The sequence below is a fragment of the Eleutherodactylus coqui genome, chromosome 3 (genome assembly GCF_035609145.1).
Source record: "Eleutherodactylus coqui strain aEleCoq1 chromosome 3, aEleCoq1.hap1, whole genome shotgun sequence".
NCBI lineage: Eukaryota > Metazoa > Chordata > Amphibia > Anura > Eleutherodactylidae > Eleutherodactylus > Eleutherodactylus coqui.
In genome coordinates this window covers 141,526,407-141,548,518 of record NC_089839.1, presented here as the reverse complement: position 1 = coordinate 141,548,518, position 22,112 = coordinate 141,526,407, and the positions used below count along the sequence as shown (strand labels likewise).

The following is a 22,112-nucleotide window of genomic DNA, read 5'->3' as shown; positions in this document are numbered from 1 at the left end:
CTCACACTCCTTGCTCTCATTCCCAGACAACTTACCTTCACGCTCTCCAATCCCCATTCCACCTGGGCACCCTACCTACCCTCTACTCCCCCCCACCCCCCACCCCAGACTCCCCACTCCAAGCCCAGGATTCCCTACCGACTCCAGCCTGACTCCCTACACCCTCCCAGCGGGTCACCTACCTGCCTCCCCCATGTGCATATAGGGGGGCCCCCAAGTCCTCGGTGTCGCTTGCTGTTTCTGAAGTTAGACGTTTAGTATTTGGTGCTGTCCTCCCAAATCTGCTAAGTGACAAGGTGAACCATCCATATTGGAGTCCCGGGCAGCGGTGCACGAGTCCGGGTGGGTCATACAGCAGATCAGTGCCCGGCTCGTTCACACCCGCTGTGTAAGTAAGAGCGACGGAATAATCCGCGTCTGAACAGATTTGCGTAGGAGCCGGCGGTGCTTATCTGCATGACCGTTAGTCGCTCGATCGCCGGTCGCGTTCACAGAGAACCGTTATTGTTTTTGCTTCTTTAAACAATTTTTCTGCTCAATATTGCATGTAAAAGGGGCGTTTCATGAACGCAGGTGGTGGTGAGAACTACAGGATAGGGGGCGCTCTATTAATCCCCTCATCGCCCGCACTTCCACCTTTTCAGGAGTAAATGTTCCCCATATTGACTGGTTTCGGGGGGACAGGTTAGGAAGGGGGGGGGGGGGGGGGTCTCACACAACCGGATTTGTATTGTGGATCCGCGATCGCTTTCCGCGCGTAATACAAGGGCGTTAAAAGGCATGTTGTTCTGAAGTTTCCCATCACACCTGTGGGTAGGCATTTCGGATTCCAGCTTTTTTTATTCTACTGCGGGTTCCACGCGGAGGGGCTCCATCAATGTCTATGGATGCGTGCGACCCGCGGTCCGTACAGAATTAGCATTGTGGATTGGCGGTTGAATTGCTCGCACTTTGGCAGGAGACTGGATAGAAAAGCCGGCATTGGGGAGAGAAAAAAAAACGCAATAGCGGGCATGGAGTTCTACTTTCTGATGGCATCCCCTACTTGTTTTTTCGTCCACATGGACAATACGCACACAGCTGCGCGGCCAATAGTAATTCCTTGCTGCGATCACTCGCACATCTTCCACTGCAGATATCCGACCCGTTAATGTGAGCCCGGCCAGTAGTGATGATATTGGCCTGGAGAGGCTTACAGGGAGCGACGCAGACCCTCCTGAGGCCCCCAGGGGGCGCACGCTGGCTTGTAGCAAGGCCCTCAAATAAGTAGTCTTCCCTTCTGATAGCAGACCTGCATAGAACAACTCTTACAATTTCGCGGCACCACATGTAAATGTACGGTGGGCTGGCCCAGGTGTGTATTCTGGCTGGAGTTAGCATAAGCCCCGCCCTCAGCTACGGGGTTCACGACCTCTACTAGAGCGCTTTTATTAGGTCGCCTTTGTGGGCAGTTTTGTAGCTCCCGTCCTCACATGTGCCGGTCCCTGAACTTCTGGTGCTTGCGTGCGAGACCAAAGTGCTCCTGTAGATGTGACCCTCATAGTCAAGGTGGGTGGGGTTTATACTAACTCTGCCCAGAAGAGACTGTCCCAGGCAGCCCCAGTAGTTTAGTAGCACTTAAACTGACTGCCAGGTTCCCTAATCACCTGCTGTCTTCTGTAAGACCAGCGCTTGAGCAAATGCCGAAAAACCTAAGATTGACGGCCTTTTTGGCAAATAACTGTGGCGGTTCCATGTAAAGGGCATGTTAGTTGGTAAATGGGGATTTATGTAGGCATCTTTCTGGCCTCTTCCTTCCTGGATGGTCATGTGATCTCGGAGCCACTCAGATCTGCTTGTGGTAATGTGGTCATTTTTAGTCGGCTTCTCTGTGATGCTGTTACCTAGATCTGTGACCCGCCCTATGGGGGGATGCTGACGCTCCTGTCAGATACCAATGCATCATGGGATTGATGGGAAACTGAAAGTTATAATATCTCCGCCTCAAGATGGTGCCTGATACGCATCAGATAGGGGGCTGCACTGTAGGGAAGTGGCTGCAGAGACCTGCAGTGTGAGACAATTCGGGAAGGGGGTGGGATTGGAAACATGTATTTTCACTGGAGTAGCCCTTAAAAGTGCAGTGTGGGATTTTAATGGTGCACAGGCGGAAATGACACTTCATCTACTCCATTTTAATGTTATTTTTAAAACCTGATGATGGGTCATTAATAGTATTTTCCTGGAAAAGCCCTTTAAGTGTGTTTTGTTTTTTTTTTTTGTTTTTTTCCGTGCTTTTTTGCATAGACTTTTCTTTAGGACAAAACTTCAAAAAGCATGTAAAAATGTGTAAACAAAGCTGCTTTTTGGGGGGTGGGGCAGTTAATTTTGTGACGTTCACTGTGTGAATACAATGGCACTGACTTTATTCTACACATCGGTGTGATTACGGCAGGACCAAAGTTATATACTTTTTACAGTGTTACTACGCTTGCAAACTAAAACATGTAGTTTGCCTAACATGGCCACATTAGGAGATCCAGAACAGCTGTTTGTATTGGCACTATTTAGGGGTACCTGTAACACTTCTGCGGGGGGCTCAGTGGACAGAAGCCAGCGATCACGGCTGCTTGTTGCTGTCACCGTGGGGGATGGATGAAGCGATAGACTGAACTTTTATGGATGCGCTGATGACAATTGTTCTAGGAAAATAACTTGCCTCTAGCCACAGAAGAGAGGATTAGTATCGGTGGGGTGTGACCACTGGGGTCCCTACCGATCTTCAGAAGAGCAGTCCTGAAGGTCCAAGAGTAAATGCCGCAGTGGCCTCAAGTGCACCCTGCCGTTAGGTTAAACTGGGACTGCTGGAGATAGCCAAGCAGTTGTTCTCCTTCCACCAATCCCATTGAAATTAATGGAATAGTAGTGCATATGTGTACGGTAACTACCACTTCATTCATTTAGGGACTCCCATACACCAAGCAGAAAATTATCCTCTATCCCGTGCACAATCCCTGTAGTATTTTTGAAGATTTTGTATAATATACCATAATACATCTGTACAGCAGTGTGTTGCACCACTTGGCCTCCTCCTATTTAGCCTTGCCTCTGGCAAGGCCTAATAGGGTTTACAAGCTAGCAGTCTGGTAGGCTTTCTTTAGGGCCGGAGCTGCCATGACAACCCATTGCCATTTCACAATCAAGTTGCAGGGGTGCTGATGAAGTAACAGAAGGATCTCCCGTCTTAACGGCTTCGATCCTGGGGGTTGATGCTACAGTGGCAACAAGGGGGTTATTCAGCCAGAATCGGTAACTTCTGATCCCAGCCATTGAATGCAGATGTCTGCCTTATAACACATCGCACGTGCTGTATAGGAAGTACGCTAGTGCCGCTTCATGCACTACCAAAGACTCCGGAATGGGTTAAGGGCTCATTCAGGTGACCGTAATTGTCTTTCCATAAAGGTGGTTTCCACGCAAAATGTAAGAATGAACTTAGATGAGTTTTATCTCCCCTATTGTAATCCCGAAGACCCTTCAACAAACATTGGTGATAATTCGTGTCCTCCTAGTATGGTCTTGTGCGCTTTGGCTGGACCGCCCCGTCGTCTCACCAGCTTGTTAATGAGTTGGACATTGACTTGTAGGAAAGCTGCCTTCTAAGGTCGGCTCACACAAGTGTGTGGTAAAACGTGTATAACGCCGCGTATCACGTTTTATCCCTTGGATTGGCGTGCCGTCACCCTGTTGGCATCCCGGTGACCGAGAGCGGCCAGTGACAGGATGGGGCCGGGCTGGTTGGGACTACGGTTGTATTTGGTGTTCAGTGGCGTTAATTCTGTTATGTAAGATTAATGGTGGTCCTGTTATAAGAGCAGTGAAGACTCTTTGTAGATTGTTTACTCTGTCTTCGCTTTGTAAATGGTAATTAATAAAGTGCTTCCAGCATAGGTGTTTTATTATAGAAATGGGCTGTGGAGTTGGTACGCCAGAATTCTACCATCAGGCTTGAAGGACGTTTCCAACTTATTTAATGGTAAGAAATAACAACCCTGCTCCTTTGGCCTGCTGGTCCGCACCGCTGCTCCCGTTCTCCCAGCGGTGGTTGGTAAACCACAGCTGTCTGTATATGCTAGTGACCGATGCAGTCAATCTCCGGCCTCAGCTGGTTGGAGTCGTGTAGCGCTAGTCATTGGCTGTATGGTCACATGTACATATGGTATGTCTCTACTCGCTTGGACAATGGAGTGGTGAGTGTGCCTTTATATTAACCATTCCAAGATCTCTGCCCTATAGTCAAATAACTTGAAAAAAGATGTAATATATTAATTTTAAATTGGAATTGAACTCGGTACGTTCTTTTGACTCCGCAGCCCTCCTTACATAGTTGGAGGTTATTCACACGGGCAGGAATCTCACAAGTTGTGTGCCATGCGAGATACACAGAACTCGTCCAAATATGAAACCCTTTCTTTTGAATTGACTTAGTCACATGGGCGGTTTTGTGGAACCATTGTTTTCAATGGGTCTTTAAAAGACATTGCACCGTACTTGCACGGCAGACGAGTGCAGCAATGTTTCTGGTTAAAATTAATAGGCAACACTTGCAATCCTCTGGCGCTCATGAAGCACATGCCTGAGGATCATCATTTCACAGAAGTGATGCTAGGTGTGAAAAACGCATGTTGTAAGCGCAATATTGGGCTTAGTTTCTTGTCCTGACCGCGCGCTCGCCCCCGTGTGACGGTAGCCTGAGGGGCTTTTACACTAAACAATTATCGTTCAAAAATCACTGAATCATTCAAATTTGAACAATCGCTCAGTGTAAACACGGCCAACGTGACGATAATTTGTTCACTTATCGTTGGTTTCATGCAGGCGTAAAAATCATCATTGGCTCATTCACTGATCGGTTGTTCTCACTGGTACAGAACTGAATGACTGAGCCATCCTGTAAAAATTTATCTTTAACCTCGTTTTTTCCTCCCACCTTTTAAAAAAAAACAAAAAAAAACTTATCAATCACCACCGTTGTCTGCTGGCTTGTTTTTTGCGGGCCGAGTTGTATTTTTCAATGATACTATTTAATGTCCTATAATGTACTGAAAGAAGTTTTCCTCTTTTTAAGTTTAAAGGGGTTGTCCCGCGGCAGCAAGTGGGGTTATACACTTCTGTATGGCCATATTAATGCACTTTGTAATGTACATTGTGCATTAATTATGAGCCATACAGAAGTTATCAAAAGTTATTCACTTACCTGTTCCGTTGCTGGCGTCCTCGTCTCCATGGTTGCTGTCTAATTTTCGCCGTCTAATGGCCAAATTAGACGCGCTTGCGCAGTCCGGGTCTTCTCCTTTTCTCAATGGAGCTCCGTGTAGCTCCGCCCCGTCACGTGCCGATTCCAGCCAATCAGGAGGCTGGAATCGGCAATGGACCTCACAGAAGCCCTGCGGTCCACCGAGGGAGAAGATGCCGGCGGCCATCTTCAGGTAAGTAAGAAGTCACCGGAGCGTGGGGATTCAGGTAAGCGCTGTCCGGTGTTCTTTTTTAACCCCTGCATCGGGGTTGTCTCGCGCCGAACGGGGGGGGGTTAAAAAAAAACAAACCCCGTTTCGGCGCGGGACAACCCCTTTAAGTGGAGTAAAATAGAAAAAAAAAAACCCGACATTCCGCCATCTTTTGAGTACGTTTTTTTTTCTATGGCGTACACAATGCAACATGAATGGCATGATAACTTTATTCTATGGGTCAGTATGATTACTGTGATACCAGAAAAAAAATTTTTTTCTTTTTTTTCTTCTGACAGATATGTCTATTTTTCCATCGACTTATTTGCGCGAGTGCTAATTCTGTGGGAGCCATCCTGTAGTTTCCAGTTAGTACCATATTGGCATACATACAACTTTTTGATCACTTTTTATTACGTTTTTTTTTTCTTGGAGACATTTATTATTTTTCTGATCACCGTGCGGGGTGAATAATGTGTTACTTTGATAGATCGGACTTCTGCGGATGCAACAATACCAAATATAGATTTGTAAAAATTTTTTATAAGTATGGCAACAGTTTTTTGGTTTTTTTTGGGGTTAAACTTATTACTTTTTATTTTTTAATAAAACTTTTTACCTATTGTTTTTTAGTCCTCATAGGGGACAAAAACTTACGATGCTTTGATGACTCTTGCAGTATAATGTAATGCCATAGCATTACATCATACCGTGCTCTGACATGCAATCTATTAAGGTACAGGCATGGCTTGAGAGGCAATTTGCAATCATAGTCCTGGGACCTTTCAGTAAGCTTTCGGCTGACATGGCAACCCGTGATCTTATCGCAAGGGGCAGTGCGGGGCTCCCAAACATCGGTCAGGGCATTTAAATGCCGCTCTCAGAATTGGGGGCATTTAAAGGGTTAACAGCTGCAATAAGCAAGGCGGGTGCCGGCTGTAAGAAACAGCTGGCACCTGCGTTGTATGGAGCGAGATCGCCCCGTGATCTCCCTTCATACAAACCCTGATGTTGCAGAATGTAACGTGTCCTGCAGTGTTAAGGGGTTTAAAGGGCCACTTCGGTGAAAGCCTATTTTTCCATCCTTGCCCTCCTCGCCTGATTGCTTGTAACACTCTGGAGGTCTCCTCTATGTATTGCAGTCACTTCTCTGCAGTGCAGTCCCCCTGTCTGATACTCATCAGCCTCCATCTTGAGTAAGATTTTTTTCTTAAACTTTCAATTTTATTCAATGCCATGATACATCAGCACAGTATTAAGGCTATACTATTTTTGACACCGGGGGGAGGGGGGGGGGATTTATTTAATATCTATAGTCACCTAAATAAGCTACAGACCATAAATATACAGTCAGGATGAGCTGTGATCTCCTCTACTATATCTCTGTGACATGAATACCTGTACCCTTCTGTAAGCCATGTTAGTGGTAGATCCATATAACAGCATCGCACAAACTGAGACTCTGACTAGAAGATGAATCCATAAACCCAAGCAGATCTGAGATTGTTAGAACTGAGATCACATGACCATCTGAGGAAAAAGAGGCCGGGAGTTTGAGGCAGAAATAACTAGGCAAGGGAACGCTAGCCGACCTATATAAACTGGGGAGATAGCTGCATAATGAATGAATAAAAATTGCTGATTTTAACCCCTTAATGACCTCTAATATGGCTTGACGGTGGCTGGTTCTGGGTCTCCCAACTACAAAAAAAAAAAGTAAAACAAAATAATAAAAATGGCAAAACCACACCTTTCTCCCCTTATGTAAAAAAAAAGAAAATTAAAGTCACATGTGGTATCGCTGCATTTGTAATGAACCAGAGAAAAAAGTTATTACGTTCTTTAATCTGCACAGCGGATGTCATGAAAAAAATACAAAAAAAAACGTGGCAAAAATAGCTTATTTTGTGCCTCGCCTTTTGGAAAGCAGAATAAAAAAGTGATCAAAATGTCGCATGGATTGGCAAATCAAAGTGTTAACCAGATGTAAAAAAACCTCCAAAACTAATCGTACCGCTCTGCAGAATTAATGCAACATATTATTTATACTGCATGTGAACACTTAAAAATAAACGTAAACCATGCCAGGATTGCAGGTTTGGTTGATCTTACCTCTAGACAAAATGGAATAAAAAGCAATCAAAATGTTATACGTTCACAAAAATTGGATAAATAAAGACTAGAGTTCATCCGGCAAACAAGCCCCCACAGAGCTTTGTCAATGGAAAATAAAAATGTTCTGGCTGTTGTAATGTGTCGACACACAAGAAAATCTTAAAATAAATAAAATCTACAAAAACAGAAACTTTATAAACTTGGTCTTGCCGGCATTGTGCTGACCCAAAGCTGTGTTGTGAACACTCCCTAAGCTAACGTATTTCAGCTGGTTAAGTCCAGCTTCAGGTAGGGTTCAAAGGAAATGCTGCCCCATATAGGCTGAGTGAGCCCTGGACAGATGTGTACTGTGCCCATCTAGATCTCCTCAGAAATGCTGCCCCAACTATAGGCTGAGTGAGCCCTGGACAGGTGTGTACTGTGCCCATCTAGATCTCCTCAGAAATGCTGCCCCAACTATAGGCTGAGTGAGCCCTGAACAGGTGTGTACTGTGCCCTGCCCATCTAGATCTCCTCAGAAATGCTGCCCCAACTATAGGCTGAGTGAGCCCTGGACAGATGTGTACTGTGCCCATCTAGATCTCCTCAGAAATGCTGCCCCATATAGGCTGAGTGAGCCCTGGACAGGTGTGTACTGTGCCCATCTAGATCTCCTCAGAAATGCTACCCCAACTATAGGCTGAGTGAGCCCTGAACAGGTGTACTGTGCCCATCTAGATCTCCTCAGAAATGCTGCCCCAACTATAGGCTGAGTGAGCCCTGGACAGGTGTGTACTGTGTCCATCTAGATCTCCTCAGAAATGCTGCCCCAACTATAGGCTGAGTGAGCCCTGGACAGGTGTGTACTGTGCCCATCTAGATCTCCTCAGAAATGCTGCCCCAACTATAGGCTGAGTGAGCCCTGGACAGGTGTGTACTGTGCCCATCTAGATCTCCTCAGAAATGCTGCCCCAACTATAGGCTGAGTGAGCCCTGGACAGGTGTATACTGTGCCCATCTAGATCTCCTCAGAAATGCTGCCCCAACTATAGGCTGAGTGAGCCCTGAACAGGTGTGTACTGTGCCCTGCCCATCTAGATCTCCTCAGAAATGCTGCCCCAACTATAGGCTGAGTGAGCCCTGGACAGATGTGTACTGTGCCCATCTAGATCTCCTCAGAAATGCTGCCCCATATAGGCTGAGTGAGCCCTGGACAGGTGTGTACTGTGCCCATCTAGATCTCCTCAGAAATGCTACCCCAACTATAGGCTGAGTGAGCCCTGAACAGGTGTACTGTGCCCATCTAGATCTCCTCAGAAATGCTGCCCCAACTATAGGCTGAGTGAGCCCTGGACAGGTGTGTACTGTGTCCATCTAGATCTCCTCAGAAATGCTGCCCCAACTATAGGCTGAGTGAGCCCTGGACAGGTGTGTACTGTGCCCATCTAGATCTCCTCAGAAATGCTGCCCCAACTATAGGCTGAGTGAGCCCTGGACAGGTGTGTACTGTGCCCATCTATGTGTTTTTGGAAATGCTGCTGATTCAGAATAAGCAGACTTTAAACTTGGCTTCTGAACGACACTCTTGAGTACCTGGGGTAGTGCAGCGCCAGCCTGTCCCTGCCTGTGTATAGAGAGAGAGATGTCACTCTAGATCACATGTGTCAAACACAAGGCCCGCGGGCCGAATCCGGCCCGCTGCCTTGTGTTATGTGGCCCGCGGCGTGCCGACGGCCGCTCACCACTGTAGTGATTACCAGCTGGGGTGCCGCAGCTCCCCGCTGGTAATCACACTGACAGCGCTGATCCCTTCTCCCCTGCTCTTCAGTTCCGCAGGAGAGGACTCAGGGAGGAAGCGTGCCGTGCTGCTCACTGATGTCAGTGCACACCCGGACGCATATGAACTTTTTCCACAAGACTTCTGCACTTGTCAGCAATTCCAGCAATCTGATTGGGGAATCAGCCAACCCAGAGAACCAAACAACCAATCAGGTTGCTGGAATTGCTCAATAGTGCAGAAGTCTTGTGGGAAAAGTTCATATGCCACCCGGGCTCAGCACGATCCGAGGAGGAACGGTGCTGACAGCAAGGAGGAGGTAAGCACATGGCTGGGGAAGGGGGAAGTTAATATTGCTGCTGGGGGGTGAGGGTTAATATTGTTGTTGCTGGGAGAAGGTTAATAATGCTGATTGCTGCCGGGGCTGAGGGAGTTAATATTGCTGGTGTGTTGGGGGGTGGGGGTGGGGGTTAAATTGTTGCTGGCAGGGGGTTAATATTGCTGCGGGGGTCGGGTGGGGTGGTAATATTGCTGGTGGGGGTTAATATTGTTGCTGGCAGGGGGTTAATATTGCTGCCGGGTTGGGAAGGGGAGGAGGGGGGGGGGGGGGGTGTTAATATTGCTGCTGGGTGGGTGGGGGTTAATACTGTTGCTGGGAGGGGGTTAATATTGGTGCAGGGGGGAGGGGTTAATATTGCTGGTGGGGGTTAATGTTGCTGTGTGGGGGGGTTAATATTGTTGCTGGGAGTGGGTAATATTGCTGCTGGGAGGGAGTAATATTACTGTAGGGGTCGCTATTACTACTGGGGCCACTGTGGGGGTCGCTATTACTAACTGGTCTACTGTGGGGGTCAATATTTTTACTGGGGCCACTATCAGAGTCACTATTACTACTGCGACCACTATGGGGGTCACTATTAGGGCTCGTTCACACGGGCGTAATTGCATTTCGGTCGCACAAATATGCTACGAATTTGCGCAATCGAAAATCGCTTATGCCTGCGTATTTGGGCACGCAGAAAAGAACGCAGATGGGCCCACTGAGATGGTGCGCAAATATGCATTGAATACATAGGCTTCCTGCGCATTCACCACGTATTTGCGCGGCCCATTCACTTCAATGGCCTATCGGGGTGCGTAGTTTGAAACAATATAGGTCATGCTGTGTGAGAATATACATCATGTGAATGAACTCACTGACATCAATGGCTTCTGTTCTCTGCATATTATGTACGCAAATACGCTGGTGTGAACGAGCCCTTACTGTACTGTCTTACAATCGGCCCTTTGAAGTTCACCAAAAACCTGATGTGGCCCCTGGTGAAAAGGAGTTTGACACCCCTGCTCTAGATGATGCAGGCTGGCGTGGCTCTGCCCTGTTGCTTGGAGTGCCGTTCTGAAACAGTGCAGTATTAAGAGTAAAGGCCCGTTTAGACAGAACGAGTGTCGGGCAAATGATGCCCGACACTCGTTCCCGCACATACTAGCTCCCGTGCACCTGCACGGGAGCTAGTATCGCTGGCTCACAGCAAGGCGGCAGAAGGAGATTTCTCTACTCGCTCTCGCCCCTTCGCAGTACTGAACGGTCGCTATTTACACTGAACGATCAGATCATCGTCCATCGTTTATGCTGCATAAACAATTAGCTGAACGCTCATCATTCAGACTGAACGGCTGCTATGTTAACTCAACAGGGAGGGGTGGGGGAGAGCAAGGAGAGAAATCTCCTGCAAAGATAGATAGATATATATATATATTATTTTTTTTTAAAGAAGAAAAAACCTTTTTTTCTTATAGTAGTGCAGCAAAATAACTATATAGGGGTATGTTCACAAATTGCAGAGATTGGTGCTGGTCTGCAACAAAATCCGTACTATATTGTGTGTTGTGGATCTTGACGCAGTTTTTGGTATAGACCTGCAGCAACTTTCATCCTTTCAATTGAAGGGGTAAATACTGCAGTGGATCCTCCTCAAAATCTGCACCAGTTCTTCTGTGAGAACCTATGGCACTTGTTTGTGTAGACATTGCGTTAATAATGGCAGCCATACTCAAAACATGCAGAAAGCATTTCTTGCTGCCAATTTTTTAATGGTTTAAATAAAGGAGTACTTTTTATTTGGATGGTGCTAAATGTTATATTCTTGTCCGGAGGGGGTGCTCCAAGAAAACCACTTGAAAACAAAATTCCAACTTTGGAGCTGCTTTACAGCTTAGTCACACATGCACTTTTTAATCTGTTTTAAAACACTTGTCAAAAAAACCCCTGCCATGTATTTTAAGCATCTTAATGGTATTTTTTACGAACGGTTTTCTCTTAGTCGTTTGACTGAGGGAGCCCCTCTCAGGTTCTTGATTGGTCCACCTGCAATGTCTTTGGGGGTGCCAAGGGGTTATCAGCTAGATGCCTAAACAAAGCCCCTGAGTCTGCTGTTACTGTTACACTCTGCCAGAGCCAGGGTGTTATAGGAGAGCACTGGCAAGCATAACGCACTACAGTACATAAGTATTGCAGTACTGTGTTTTCTGATTATAAGACAGTTTTCAGCAAGATAAAATCTGCGCCTTATCATCCGGTGGGATGGGTGGGTGCCTTGGGCTCTGATAGATCTGGCGACCCCTGCCTGCTGCCTTTAACCCTTAATAATGCGCCCCCCCCTTTGTTTAAAAAAATCGTAACTCCTGTTATTTATACATCAACGTAGCTGTATGAGGGCTTGTTTTTTGTGGGTCGAGTTGTATTTTTCCATGGTACTATTTAATGTACTGAAAAACTTTAACAAAATTTTAAGTGGAGTGAATGAAAAAGACATTTCAGTGTGTCTTGTTTCTACGGCACACAAACCACAAAACAAAAATTACATGATTTTATTCTATGGGTCAGTGAGATTACTACTATACCAAACTTGTATAGGTATTTTTAATTATTTTCTGCCTCCATCTTCTGCGTGCAATAACTTTTATTTTTCCATCAACGTAGTTGTGTGAGGGATTATTTTTGTGAGGCATCCGGTAGTTTATGTTGGAATCATTTCGGAATACATACGACTTTTTGACCTTGCATTTTTTTCTGTAAGAGGGTGACTGAAAGCGCATCTCTGGCGTCCTTTTTTTTTTTTTTTTTTTTTTGTGGACTGTGTTCCCCATGAGGTGTAAATAATGCGCTAGTTTGATAGACTGAACTTTTACAGATGCGGAGATATGAAATATATATGTTTGTTTTATGAGTTTTTTGCTGCGGCCTCTCTCCTCTATGGGAAAAGATGCAGCAGAATGCAGATGGCGAAACTGCTTCAAAACCTGCGGCTAAAGGCTGTGCGTTTTGAAGCTGCGCGTATCCCACGGAAATCTTGCGGTTTTTCGGTGCGGCCATTCCCTCAGAATTCTGCGGGAATTCCGTCCCCAGTGACCCCAGCCTTACAGTGTAGTGAGACCCTCTAATAGCCCTGTGATTGCATAATCATGATATTGCTGTTCTTTACTATTTAAATGATGAATGTTTTTCCCCACCTTCTAGATTTTGGGTCCTTATTTGACCTCGAGCAAGATCTGCCTGATGAATTAATTAGCTCCAATGAATTTGGTGCAAGCAACGGTGGAGATATTAGTCAGCTGCACACTAGCATGGGCATGGTGCCCGATGCAGCTGCCAAACACAAGCAGCTTTCCGAACTTCTGCGAGGTGGTAATGCAAACATGAGTATGGGCCTTGGTCAGCAAACCCAACAAACAAGCCCAGGTATTGGACTTCTGAACAATATGGTGAAGTGCCCAGTGACTCAAACTGGATTGACTCCCCCAAGTTTAAGTATAGGAGGCAATGGAAGCAACCAAGGACAACCCACTCAAAGCCTAAACCCATCCTCAGCAGCCGGTATGATACCTTCCCTGAACAACCCAATAAATCAGCCAAGGATGGGCATGAATGCAGGTATGATGCAAGCTGGAAATGGACAAAACTTGATGCAAGGGCAAATGATGAACGGGTCACTTGGTACAGGAAGGGGTCGACCTGGAATGCCGTACCCGAACCAAGCCATGGGCAGTTCTAGCAACATTTTAGCAGAGACTCTTCAGCAAGGGGGGGCGCAAATGGCAGGACAGCCTGGAATGAGGAGCCCACAACCATCCGCTATGAACAAGGTAAGCTGACATACAAGTATAAACTATTGTCTGGATGTTGTCTCCACAGCCGTTGCCTTTTGTTTTATAGGAATAACTGAACATTTGTACTATTTTAACAGTTTAGATTGAAATGTCCCTGCAAAAGACACACAATTCTGTATGCTATTGAATCAAGTGAAACAAGTTGCTGTAGTTGAGTAACAGTTATTCTTCACGCATTGGCATTTCTCTATTTGCTTCTGCAGCCATCAGTGACAACTAGAGGTGCCGCTGTTTCACATCAGCATTTTGTTTTCCGTCCTCCTGTTCCATCCTAATAGTAGAAAGATGGGGGGGGGAAAACTGATCCAGTAACATCTTGGTTGCTTTACGTTAGGCTTGCTTTTCTAAAGCTTGCTTCAGTTTTGTCTGACTTATATTTTTTGATAGAAAAATAACTGACTAGCAAGACAATTCTTTTGGATAGGAGAAAAACAATAGTGGAAACTGGATGAAATAAGACTTTATTTTTTTTTTTAACACCTTGTCCTCTTCGGGAGGGGGACACAAATGGAAGGTACTCTGTGATTTGTTTAATGGATCCAATTAGTATGACTGTGTATGTGCAGTTGTATGTGCAATTGTAAAATAGAGATCCGTTTAATTTTTGTGTTTGAAATGTATCAGTTAAAAACTCAACATAATGGATGTCTACCTGCCAACTGAAGCTACTTGTGTTTTCAAATTTTTTAACATGAAAGTGACCGCTTAAAGGGACTGTCATCATCTTTTTGCAGTCCTCTAAGAGCACCATAAGGTGGTGAGATCACACTGATTAGTGATAAGTCTGCTGTGGATCTGTGGAGCTTTCTCATTTTAAAAACTCATTGCAAGTTTGTGCCTTGCGATTAATTTTTTTTCTTTTTTTTTTGCGTGCAATGGGTTTTTAACATTAAAAAGGCCCATTGACATTAGCCTGAAAAAACACAGCTATATTGCGTGAAAAAAAATGCACGAGGAAAACGCTAGTGTGCAGGAGCCCTAAGAGGGGTTGCAAACAGATGGTGACCATCTCTGACAATTAACGGCCCTTTTACACAGAACAATTACTGTTAATAAAAAAATAGTTCATTCATGTGAATTTGAACGCTAATCAATGTAAAAACAGCCAACAGTTGAACGACTAACAAGAATTTGTTTGCTTCTCGTTTGTCCATTTTCTGCAAGCATAAAAATCATTTGCTCGTTCGCGTGTTGCGTTAACACAGCGATAGTTTAGTCATTCACTGGTACAGGGAATGTAAACGACACATGAAAAATTGTGAATACTTTATCTGCCTGTGTAAACGGGCCTCACTAGTGAACTCTGTTATCGGCTGCTCGTGCAAACCATTTCTCGCAGTGTAAAAGACTCACAGCTGAAAAGCTGGTTGAAAAATAAAAAACTTTACAGCTACACTTTTTATAAATTCTGCTTTGTTGCAGTGGCCAATTGTGCAAATCTGCTAACTTTTGTATGTAAAACCGTAATCCTTAAGCGTTGATCTGGGCTCCAACTACCGCTTTACACACTTATGGACCTTTGTAATATTGTGTTGAAATCAATGTCCATGGAAGCTTAGAGCCATCACCCCTCTGCCTCTTCCTTTCTGAATTCGATATTGGGCTCAGCATCAGGAACTTGACTTGTTTTGTTGGTGTTTGCATACTGATTGTAGCCAGCGACTTTGTGGGGTAATTTAATTTTGTTATGCTTTGGAATTATTCGAGGACCACCAAACTGATTCCATTTGTTAATGATGTGGGTCCCATAAATTGGTTCTTTCAAGAAATCTGAATAGTTTTTTTATAGATGATGAGTAAAGTCTGAAAACGCCACTCTTTCTTGGATGTGTCCTTGGGGAATACAGTGAAGACCTTGGGTATAGCTCCTCCCACTAGGAGGCGGACAATAAGCAAGAGTTGGCTCCTCCTATCGGCTATACCACTTTTACAGCCACTCGGATAAATACGTTTTAGCTTGGTGCCCGTAGAAGGCAGACCTTCCTGCTGCAGGTCTTCAAGATCTTGGAGTTGCACACCTTTTGGGTTCGCAGGGTGACAGAATCGTCCTACCCTACTGAGGAGGGACACCAGTGTTGTCCTAACTTCCCTGCTGCTTCTCTACCTCCAGTAACCAAAGCGAGGCGAGAGATGGCGAAGGATCGGGCTTCCTATCAATGCCGTGGCATGTTGCACCCCTTTCACCCAAAAGATAAATATGATGATCCATAATTTCCCTTACTCCAGTCTTCTGTCCTTCTCCCAACTGGACTACCCTTCCCCATATGTGACCAGCTCCCTTGAGGTAGGAGTGAGGGGTGGGCCTGGAGTCTGTTACATTGTGGGGAGGGGTCATCCCTTTTGGGGGTGGGCTTCCCTGGGCAATGTCGGGTTTTTGCAGAGTTCTGATCATTTTTTTTCCGCTTGTTGATCCAATCACTTAGGCCGGCTGCACACGGCCGTGACGGGCTCCGCCGCGGAATATTCCGTGGCGAAGCCCGTCACGGCGCCCCCCAGAGATCCCATACTTACAGCGGATCCACCGTTCTGGGTCCCGCATGACGCTTCCCCGCCCACCGCCGCGTGCAGCCGGCACGTGGGAGACCCGCACTGAAATGGAGCAGGTCAGGATTTTTCCCGCACGCGGATCCGCGCCTGATGGGAAAAATGACATCCGCAGCTATGGTGGAATTCCGCACCGTGTGCCCTGGGCTGTTAGGTTCAATAGAACCTAATGGCTGCGGGCAACGCAGCGGATTTTCGCCGCGAATTACGCGGCGGAAATCCGTTCGTGGGAAGGAGGCCTTACTGTTATGACCACACAATGAACTTTGCACGCTGCCTGCCTATTGTCCATGCTTTTGGCTGCCCCCCCTTCTGCCTTGCTGTGCTCTTATGCGGACTCCCTTTCTTGCATGCTTGCGCTCCTTCAATCCCCTTCCCTTCCAATCTGCCCTTTCTACGTCTCGGTTTCTCGGTTCTCAGGCTTCTCTTCCCCCCCCCCCCCCCCCCCTTTACTAGAAGTTGTATGCTGCATTGATATAAGCAGTTCTATAAGAAGTTGGGGTCCTTTTAGACAAGCAGATCCTCGTTTTGAACATGCGAGTGATGTCACCGCTAACTTGTTTGCTCGGGCAGCTGGCTTACACAGGCAGACACGTTGACTTGTTCAAACGAGAATCGTTCAGTCTTTCACATTCGCTTACACACGGACCTGAATGAGCGCTATTTAAACAGGATAGGGGAACAAGCCAACAATGATTTATGTGCCTGCAGAAAATGAACGGGGAGTGAAAAACGACTGATTCTCGGTCGTTGGCTCGAGTTAAGACTGAAGTTTATTATTCATGCCATCTTGTTTGAACGATAGGTGTTCAGTCTAAAAGCACCTTTAGCCTTTTGGGCTTTTCCCCTCCTGTTTGTGTACAAACTGATGTAGTGAAGTGGATGCAAGAGGGGTATAGCTGGTAGGAAGTGTTGCCTCCTAGTGACAGGAGATTTTATACCCAAGGTCTGCACCCCACCTTCTCCAATGAACATTCAAGGAAGGGATTTTACGGCGAGTAACACATTTTTTTTTATTAGTTAATATCTGGAGAGTATTACGTGTGTGCGTATCCAACGTGCTTTTAAAACCATATAAATAGAATTTATATGTGGTTCTGCCCGAAGAAAGCAACATTGTTCTGCTAAAGTGACTTGGTCAAAATGTTGTATATGCCATAGATAGAAACTAATTGGCAGTGCGGGCAGAGGTTAGTACATGACTGTCTTTTTTTAGAGGGGTATTCTGGTGATGAGACTGTTTTTCAGTTTTCGCCCATTCACTGGATGGGTGATAACTGAACAGTCGGGGCCGGCCGCTGGGACTACCTCCTCTAGTTGACTATTTCAGCAGCAGCTCCATTCCTCTAAATGGCACAGGCAGGTAGTTGAACACTGTGCTCAACTATATGACTGACCGATTGAAAGGAGTGGAACAATGCTGCTCCATTCATTTCAATTGGGCTGGCAGAAATGACAGTGCTGTGCTCGATCTGTCTGCCCCATTGAAAGCAATAGAGCAGGCATATCCAACATAGTGCTCGGTTATCTGCTTGCGCCATTGAGATGAATGGAGCCACTTCTGTGCATGTGTGACCAGTGGCTCCATTCCCCACCACACTACAGAAATGGGACAATGTATCTGTGAATGGTGAGGACACTGGTCTCCCATTCTTGGGCTTGGTAGGGGGTCCCAGCAGTTGGACCCCCATCGATGTATATGTGTTCACCCATCCAGTGGATGGATGAAAATGGGAAAGCCTCATTGCCAGAAGTACCACTTTAAGGTTAACTTCACACTGAATTCCCCAAGGATACGAGGAGTTCATCTAAAAAGGCCTCCCATCACTTCGAGGAAGAAGCAATCCTCCTGCGGCGAATTGTGGAGTTCCTCCCACTGCTTTCAGTGAAAACAATGGGGCTGTGATGCGAGATCACACAGCCAGATAGGACATGCTACGATTTTGTATCCTGCATCGCCATGCTGGAAACCATTGCTCAGCTGTATGCCTCCATTCAAAAGAATGGGATTCATATTTGTGCATCTCACAACACACAAATCTTGCGTGATTTTTGACGCCCGTGTGTAGGCAGCCTAAGTCGACATGTAAAAATTACACTTCTAAATAACTTTTCTTTTTTTAGCTTGGGGTAATGAACAACCCTAACCCCTATGGGACAACTTTTGGTCAGAATGCAGGTCCCCAACTGGGACCTACAGGACTTGGTTCCCAAATGCAGAACAAATCGGCCCTCCAGAACAGTCTGACTCAATTTTCCATGGAGAAAAAATCTGGATCTGGCATGCCAAATATGGTAAGTACTTTAGAATATCTTCTCTAATTGTAAGATCTATAAAATCGGTATATTAAGTGTAACAATGTTTTATGTCCAGGCTAAAAGCATCAAGGTAGGCCTAATTGGCATAGGCCTCCTTCCCACGAGCGTGACGGGCTCCGCAGCGTAATATTCCGCTGTGAAGCCCGTCACGGCGCCCCCCAGAGCCCCTATACTTACCTGCGGGAGATAGCGTGAAATCGCTTCCCCGCCCACCACCGCCGCGTCACCGCTCGTCACCGCTCGTCACCGCTCGTCACCGCCCACCGCTCTCGCGTCACCAGCCGTGTCACGTGACGCGGCCGGACCGCGTCATTTGGCGTCATATGACGCTCGGCGGTGGGCGGGAAAGCGTTTTTTCACGCTATCTCCCGCTGGTTACAGCGGGAGATAGCGTGAATGGACGGCTTCCATTGACTGCAATGGAAGCCGTCAGTGCGTACAGCCCGTCCTCACCCGCAGAAAATAGAGCATGCTGCGGGTGAGGACGGGAGAAATCGCGGTGCGTAATTCCGCGGTGGAATTACGCATCGTGAGCATGGAGCTATTAGGTTCAATAGAACCTAATAGCTGCGTGCAACGCAGCGGATTTTCGCCGCGAATTACGCGGCGGAAATCCGTTCGTGGGAAGGAGGCCATACTTTGTATGTGATGAAAGTAATACCAGTAATATCCTGGTATTTTGGACCTGTCCTCCACAAGTCAGCTATTGTCCTGATTCTGACCAGACTGCTCTTTGTAGAGCTTCTCAAACCATGCCATGGTTGTAATATCTACAATATGCTGTGTTGTAAGTCGGCTTATTAGCTAGCACGGTTTTCTTGCAGCATTGTGGTCGTAGATTTGGTTCTGACCAAGGGCAACATTTGCAGGGAGTTTATATGTCCTTGACTTGGAATGCAAGCTGGAAATAGACAAAACTTCATGCAGGGACAAATTAATAGATAACTTGGTACAGGAAGGGGGTTGACCTGGAATGCCATACCTGAACCAAGCCATTGTCTGTTGTAGCAAAAGTTTAGCTTGGACTCTTCAGCAAGGGTGGCCGACAGTGCCTGGGCAGCCTGGAATGAGGAGCCCACAACAAACCGCTATGAGGTCCTAGGTTTGAATCTGACCAACTGCAAAATTTGCATGGAGTTTGTATGTTCTTGTGTTAGTATCTTTTTACAGTCCAGAATTTACTAGGCCCGATTATAATAAGCCCTAGTGTGTGTCTGAAGTGAGGAAAATTAGATTGAACACCTTTGGGAGCAAGACATTAAGTTATGTATAGCACTGCATGTTATCTTGGTACTGTGCAAGCAACTGAAAATATAAACGCTCTATCCTGCAGTATATAGTATCAGTTTTAGGCTAGGGTGACATTAAACGGGTCTTCCTACTAACAAAAATTGCTAAACTAATGGCCACAGCATAAAATGTGGAAAAAAGTGAGTGAATACTTTCCAGAGTGTGAGTGTATGTACACAGTGGATATAAAGTCTACATTCCCCTGCTAAAATGTCATCGGGGTGGCTTAAAGGGGTTGTCCCGCGCCGAAACGGGGTTTGTTTTTTTTTCAATAGCCCCCCCGTTCGGCGCGAGACAAACCCGATGCATGTGTTGAAAAAAAAAAAACGGATAGTACTTACCCGAATCCCCGCGCTCCGGTGACTTCTTACTTACCTTGCGAAGATGGCCGCCGGGATCTTCACCCTCGGTGGACCGCAGGTCTTCTGTGCGGTCCATTGCCGATTCCAGCCTCCTGATTGGCTGGAATCGGCACACGTGACGGGGCGTTGCTACGAGGAGCAGCTCTCCAGCACGAGCATCCCCATTCAACACGGAGAAGACCGGACTGCGCAAGCGCGTCTAATTGGTGATTAGACGCTGAAAATTAGACGGCACCATGGAGACGAGGACGCTAGCAACGGAACAGGTAAGTGAATAACTTCTGTATGGCTCATAATTAATGGCTCATAATTAATGCACAATGTACATTACAAAGTGCATTAATATGGCCATACAGAAGTGTATAACCCCACTTGCTTTCGCGGGACAACCCCTTTCATAGCCTGCCCGATCGCAGTATGGTGTAATGCTATGACATTACATCATACTGCAGGAGTGCGATCAAGGCATCGCAAGTTGTTGTCCCCTCCGGGGACTAAATAAAATTAGAGTGACAAAGTTTTACTAATTAAAAACCAAACTGGCTTCTTCCTCAAGCAAATATTTATAGAACAGTGAAGATTTGCCTAAGGAAGAAGTCAGTTTGGTTATGAAACCTCTAACAGTTTCCCCACGATTTTGCTGTAGTGGTGGTCATCAGTCATCAGTAGTTGATGGAAGGGGTCCACTGCTCGAAATCACTGTCCTTCAGCGGCTAGTTGGGCCCATTGTCCCTACAGGGGGCCGGATGTGATGAGTGGACAGGGGAGGCAGCTGGAGTGCTGCTTCACTACCACTGAAATGACAGCGCAGTACTTACATTGATTTCATTAGGAATGTAGCTGGTGTACCCATTTCCTCCCCTGTCCGCTAATGTCCGGGCCACTGTACTGGACAGCAGGCCGGACAATGGCTGACCAACAGAGAACCCAAGTGGTGGACCCCCGTCCATCAACTGATGGACCCATTCAATCTGTGCAGAGGACATTAGTTGAAAACAGCAGAAAACCCCCTATAAATGCTGTAGTTTTCCAGAAAGAATGGATCTGTCCCCATAAAGCAATATTCAAGTCCCTCCCATTCAAGAGGAGGAAATATGTTGGAATGGGTGGAACAATATAAATCGTGTAACAAGAACGTAGATTGATGCCACAAATATCAATTTGTTATAAGCAGTAGCTAATTTTCATGTCTTTTTTTCCCCTTTCTTTTTAATAGGGTCAACAGCCATCAACTCCAGTACCACAAGCCAACCTTGTCCAAGCATCATCTCAAGGTATGGGAACTGGTGGTGCACCACAGGGAATTGGCTCAGGAGCCCCAACAGCAGATCCTGAGAAACGAAAGCTGATACAGCAACAACTGGTTCTTCTATTGCATGCCCACAAGTGTCAGAGAAGAGAACAAGCCAATGGTGAGGTGCGACAATGCAATTTGCCTCATTGTCGAACCATGAAGAATGTCCTGAATCATATGACCCATTGCCAGGCTGGAAAATCATGCCAAGGTGACTGCATTGTTTGACGCTAATGAATAAGCTACGGTGCACGAGGCTCTAAGCTTGCTGCAAGGGGAAATAAATGCAATTTAATATCTTAATAGCTCATATATGTTCATGCTGTTTTTTTTCCCGGTGTTCAAGTTTGTCTTTTTCTACATTTTCACCTTTACATATGCATATGCAGTATGTTAGCAAATAGGATGTGCTCTGCGGGAAACTGCAGAATAGAAATATTAAAGTGCTAGATTTGCGGAAATCTCTTGAAAAAGACGCTGTAATTTGAATATGGGGCTCTAAAGTTGTAGTAGCTAGAAGTTTGTGGTAAAGCCAGGAGGAATAAGGAATTGCAGGAGGGAGACAGTGGGTCACGGATGTTCTGCTGCAGCTAATGGTGATTTACCATCTCAGCTGCTGAAATCACATAAGCACTGCTCAGTACTGCTGAATAATTTGCTTTATGATGTGGTTTCTTTTGAGAGTGTGCTACAGAGAGAAGAAGATATCCAGCTTTTACTGTGTAGGCAGCGTGTAGGAGCCATCAAAGCAGCTCGTTTCAGCCACCAGCTCAGGGAAT

General features: G+C 46.1%; 1 protein-coding gene across 1 annotated transcript in view; it reads left to right on the top strand.

Annotated features, from left to right (window-relative positions):
• EP300 (E1A binding protein p300) overlaps positions 1-22,112 on the top strand; it is a 103,859-nt gene that overhangs the window by 1,253 nt on the left and 80,494 nt on the right. Inside the window, exons 2-4 of the mRNA XM_066596196.1 lie at positions 12,875-13,500; positions 18,193-18,363; positions 21,256-21,544. Of these exons, the coding sequence (XP_066452293.1) occupies positions 12,875-13,500; positions 18,193-18,363; positions 21,256-21,544 (1,086 nt within the window). The remainder of the gene's footprint in view (positions 1-12,874; positions 13,501-18,192; positions 18,364-21,255; positions 21,545-22,112) is intronic.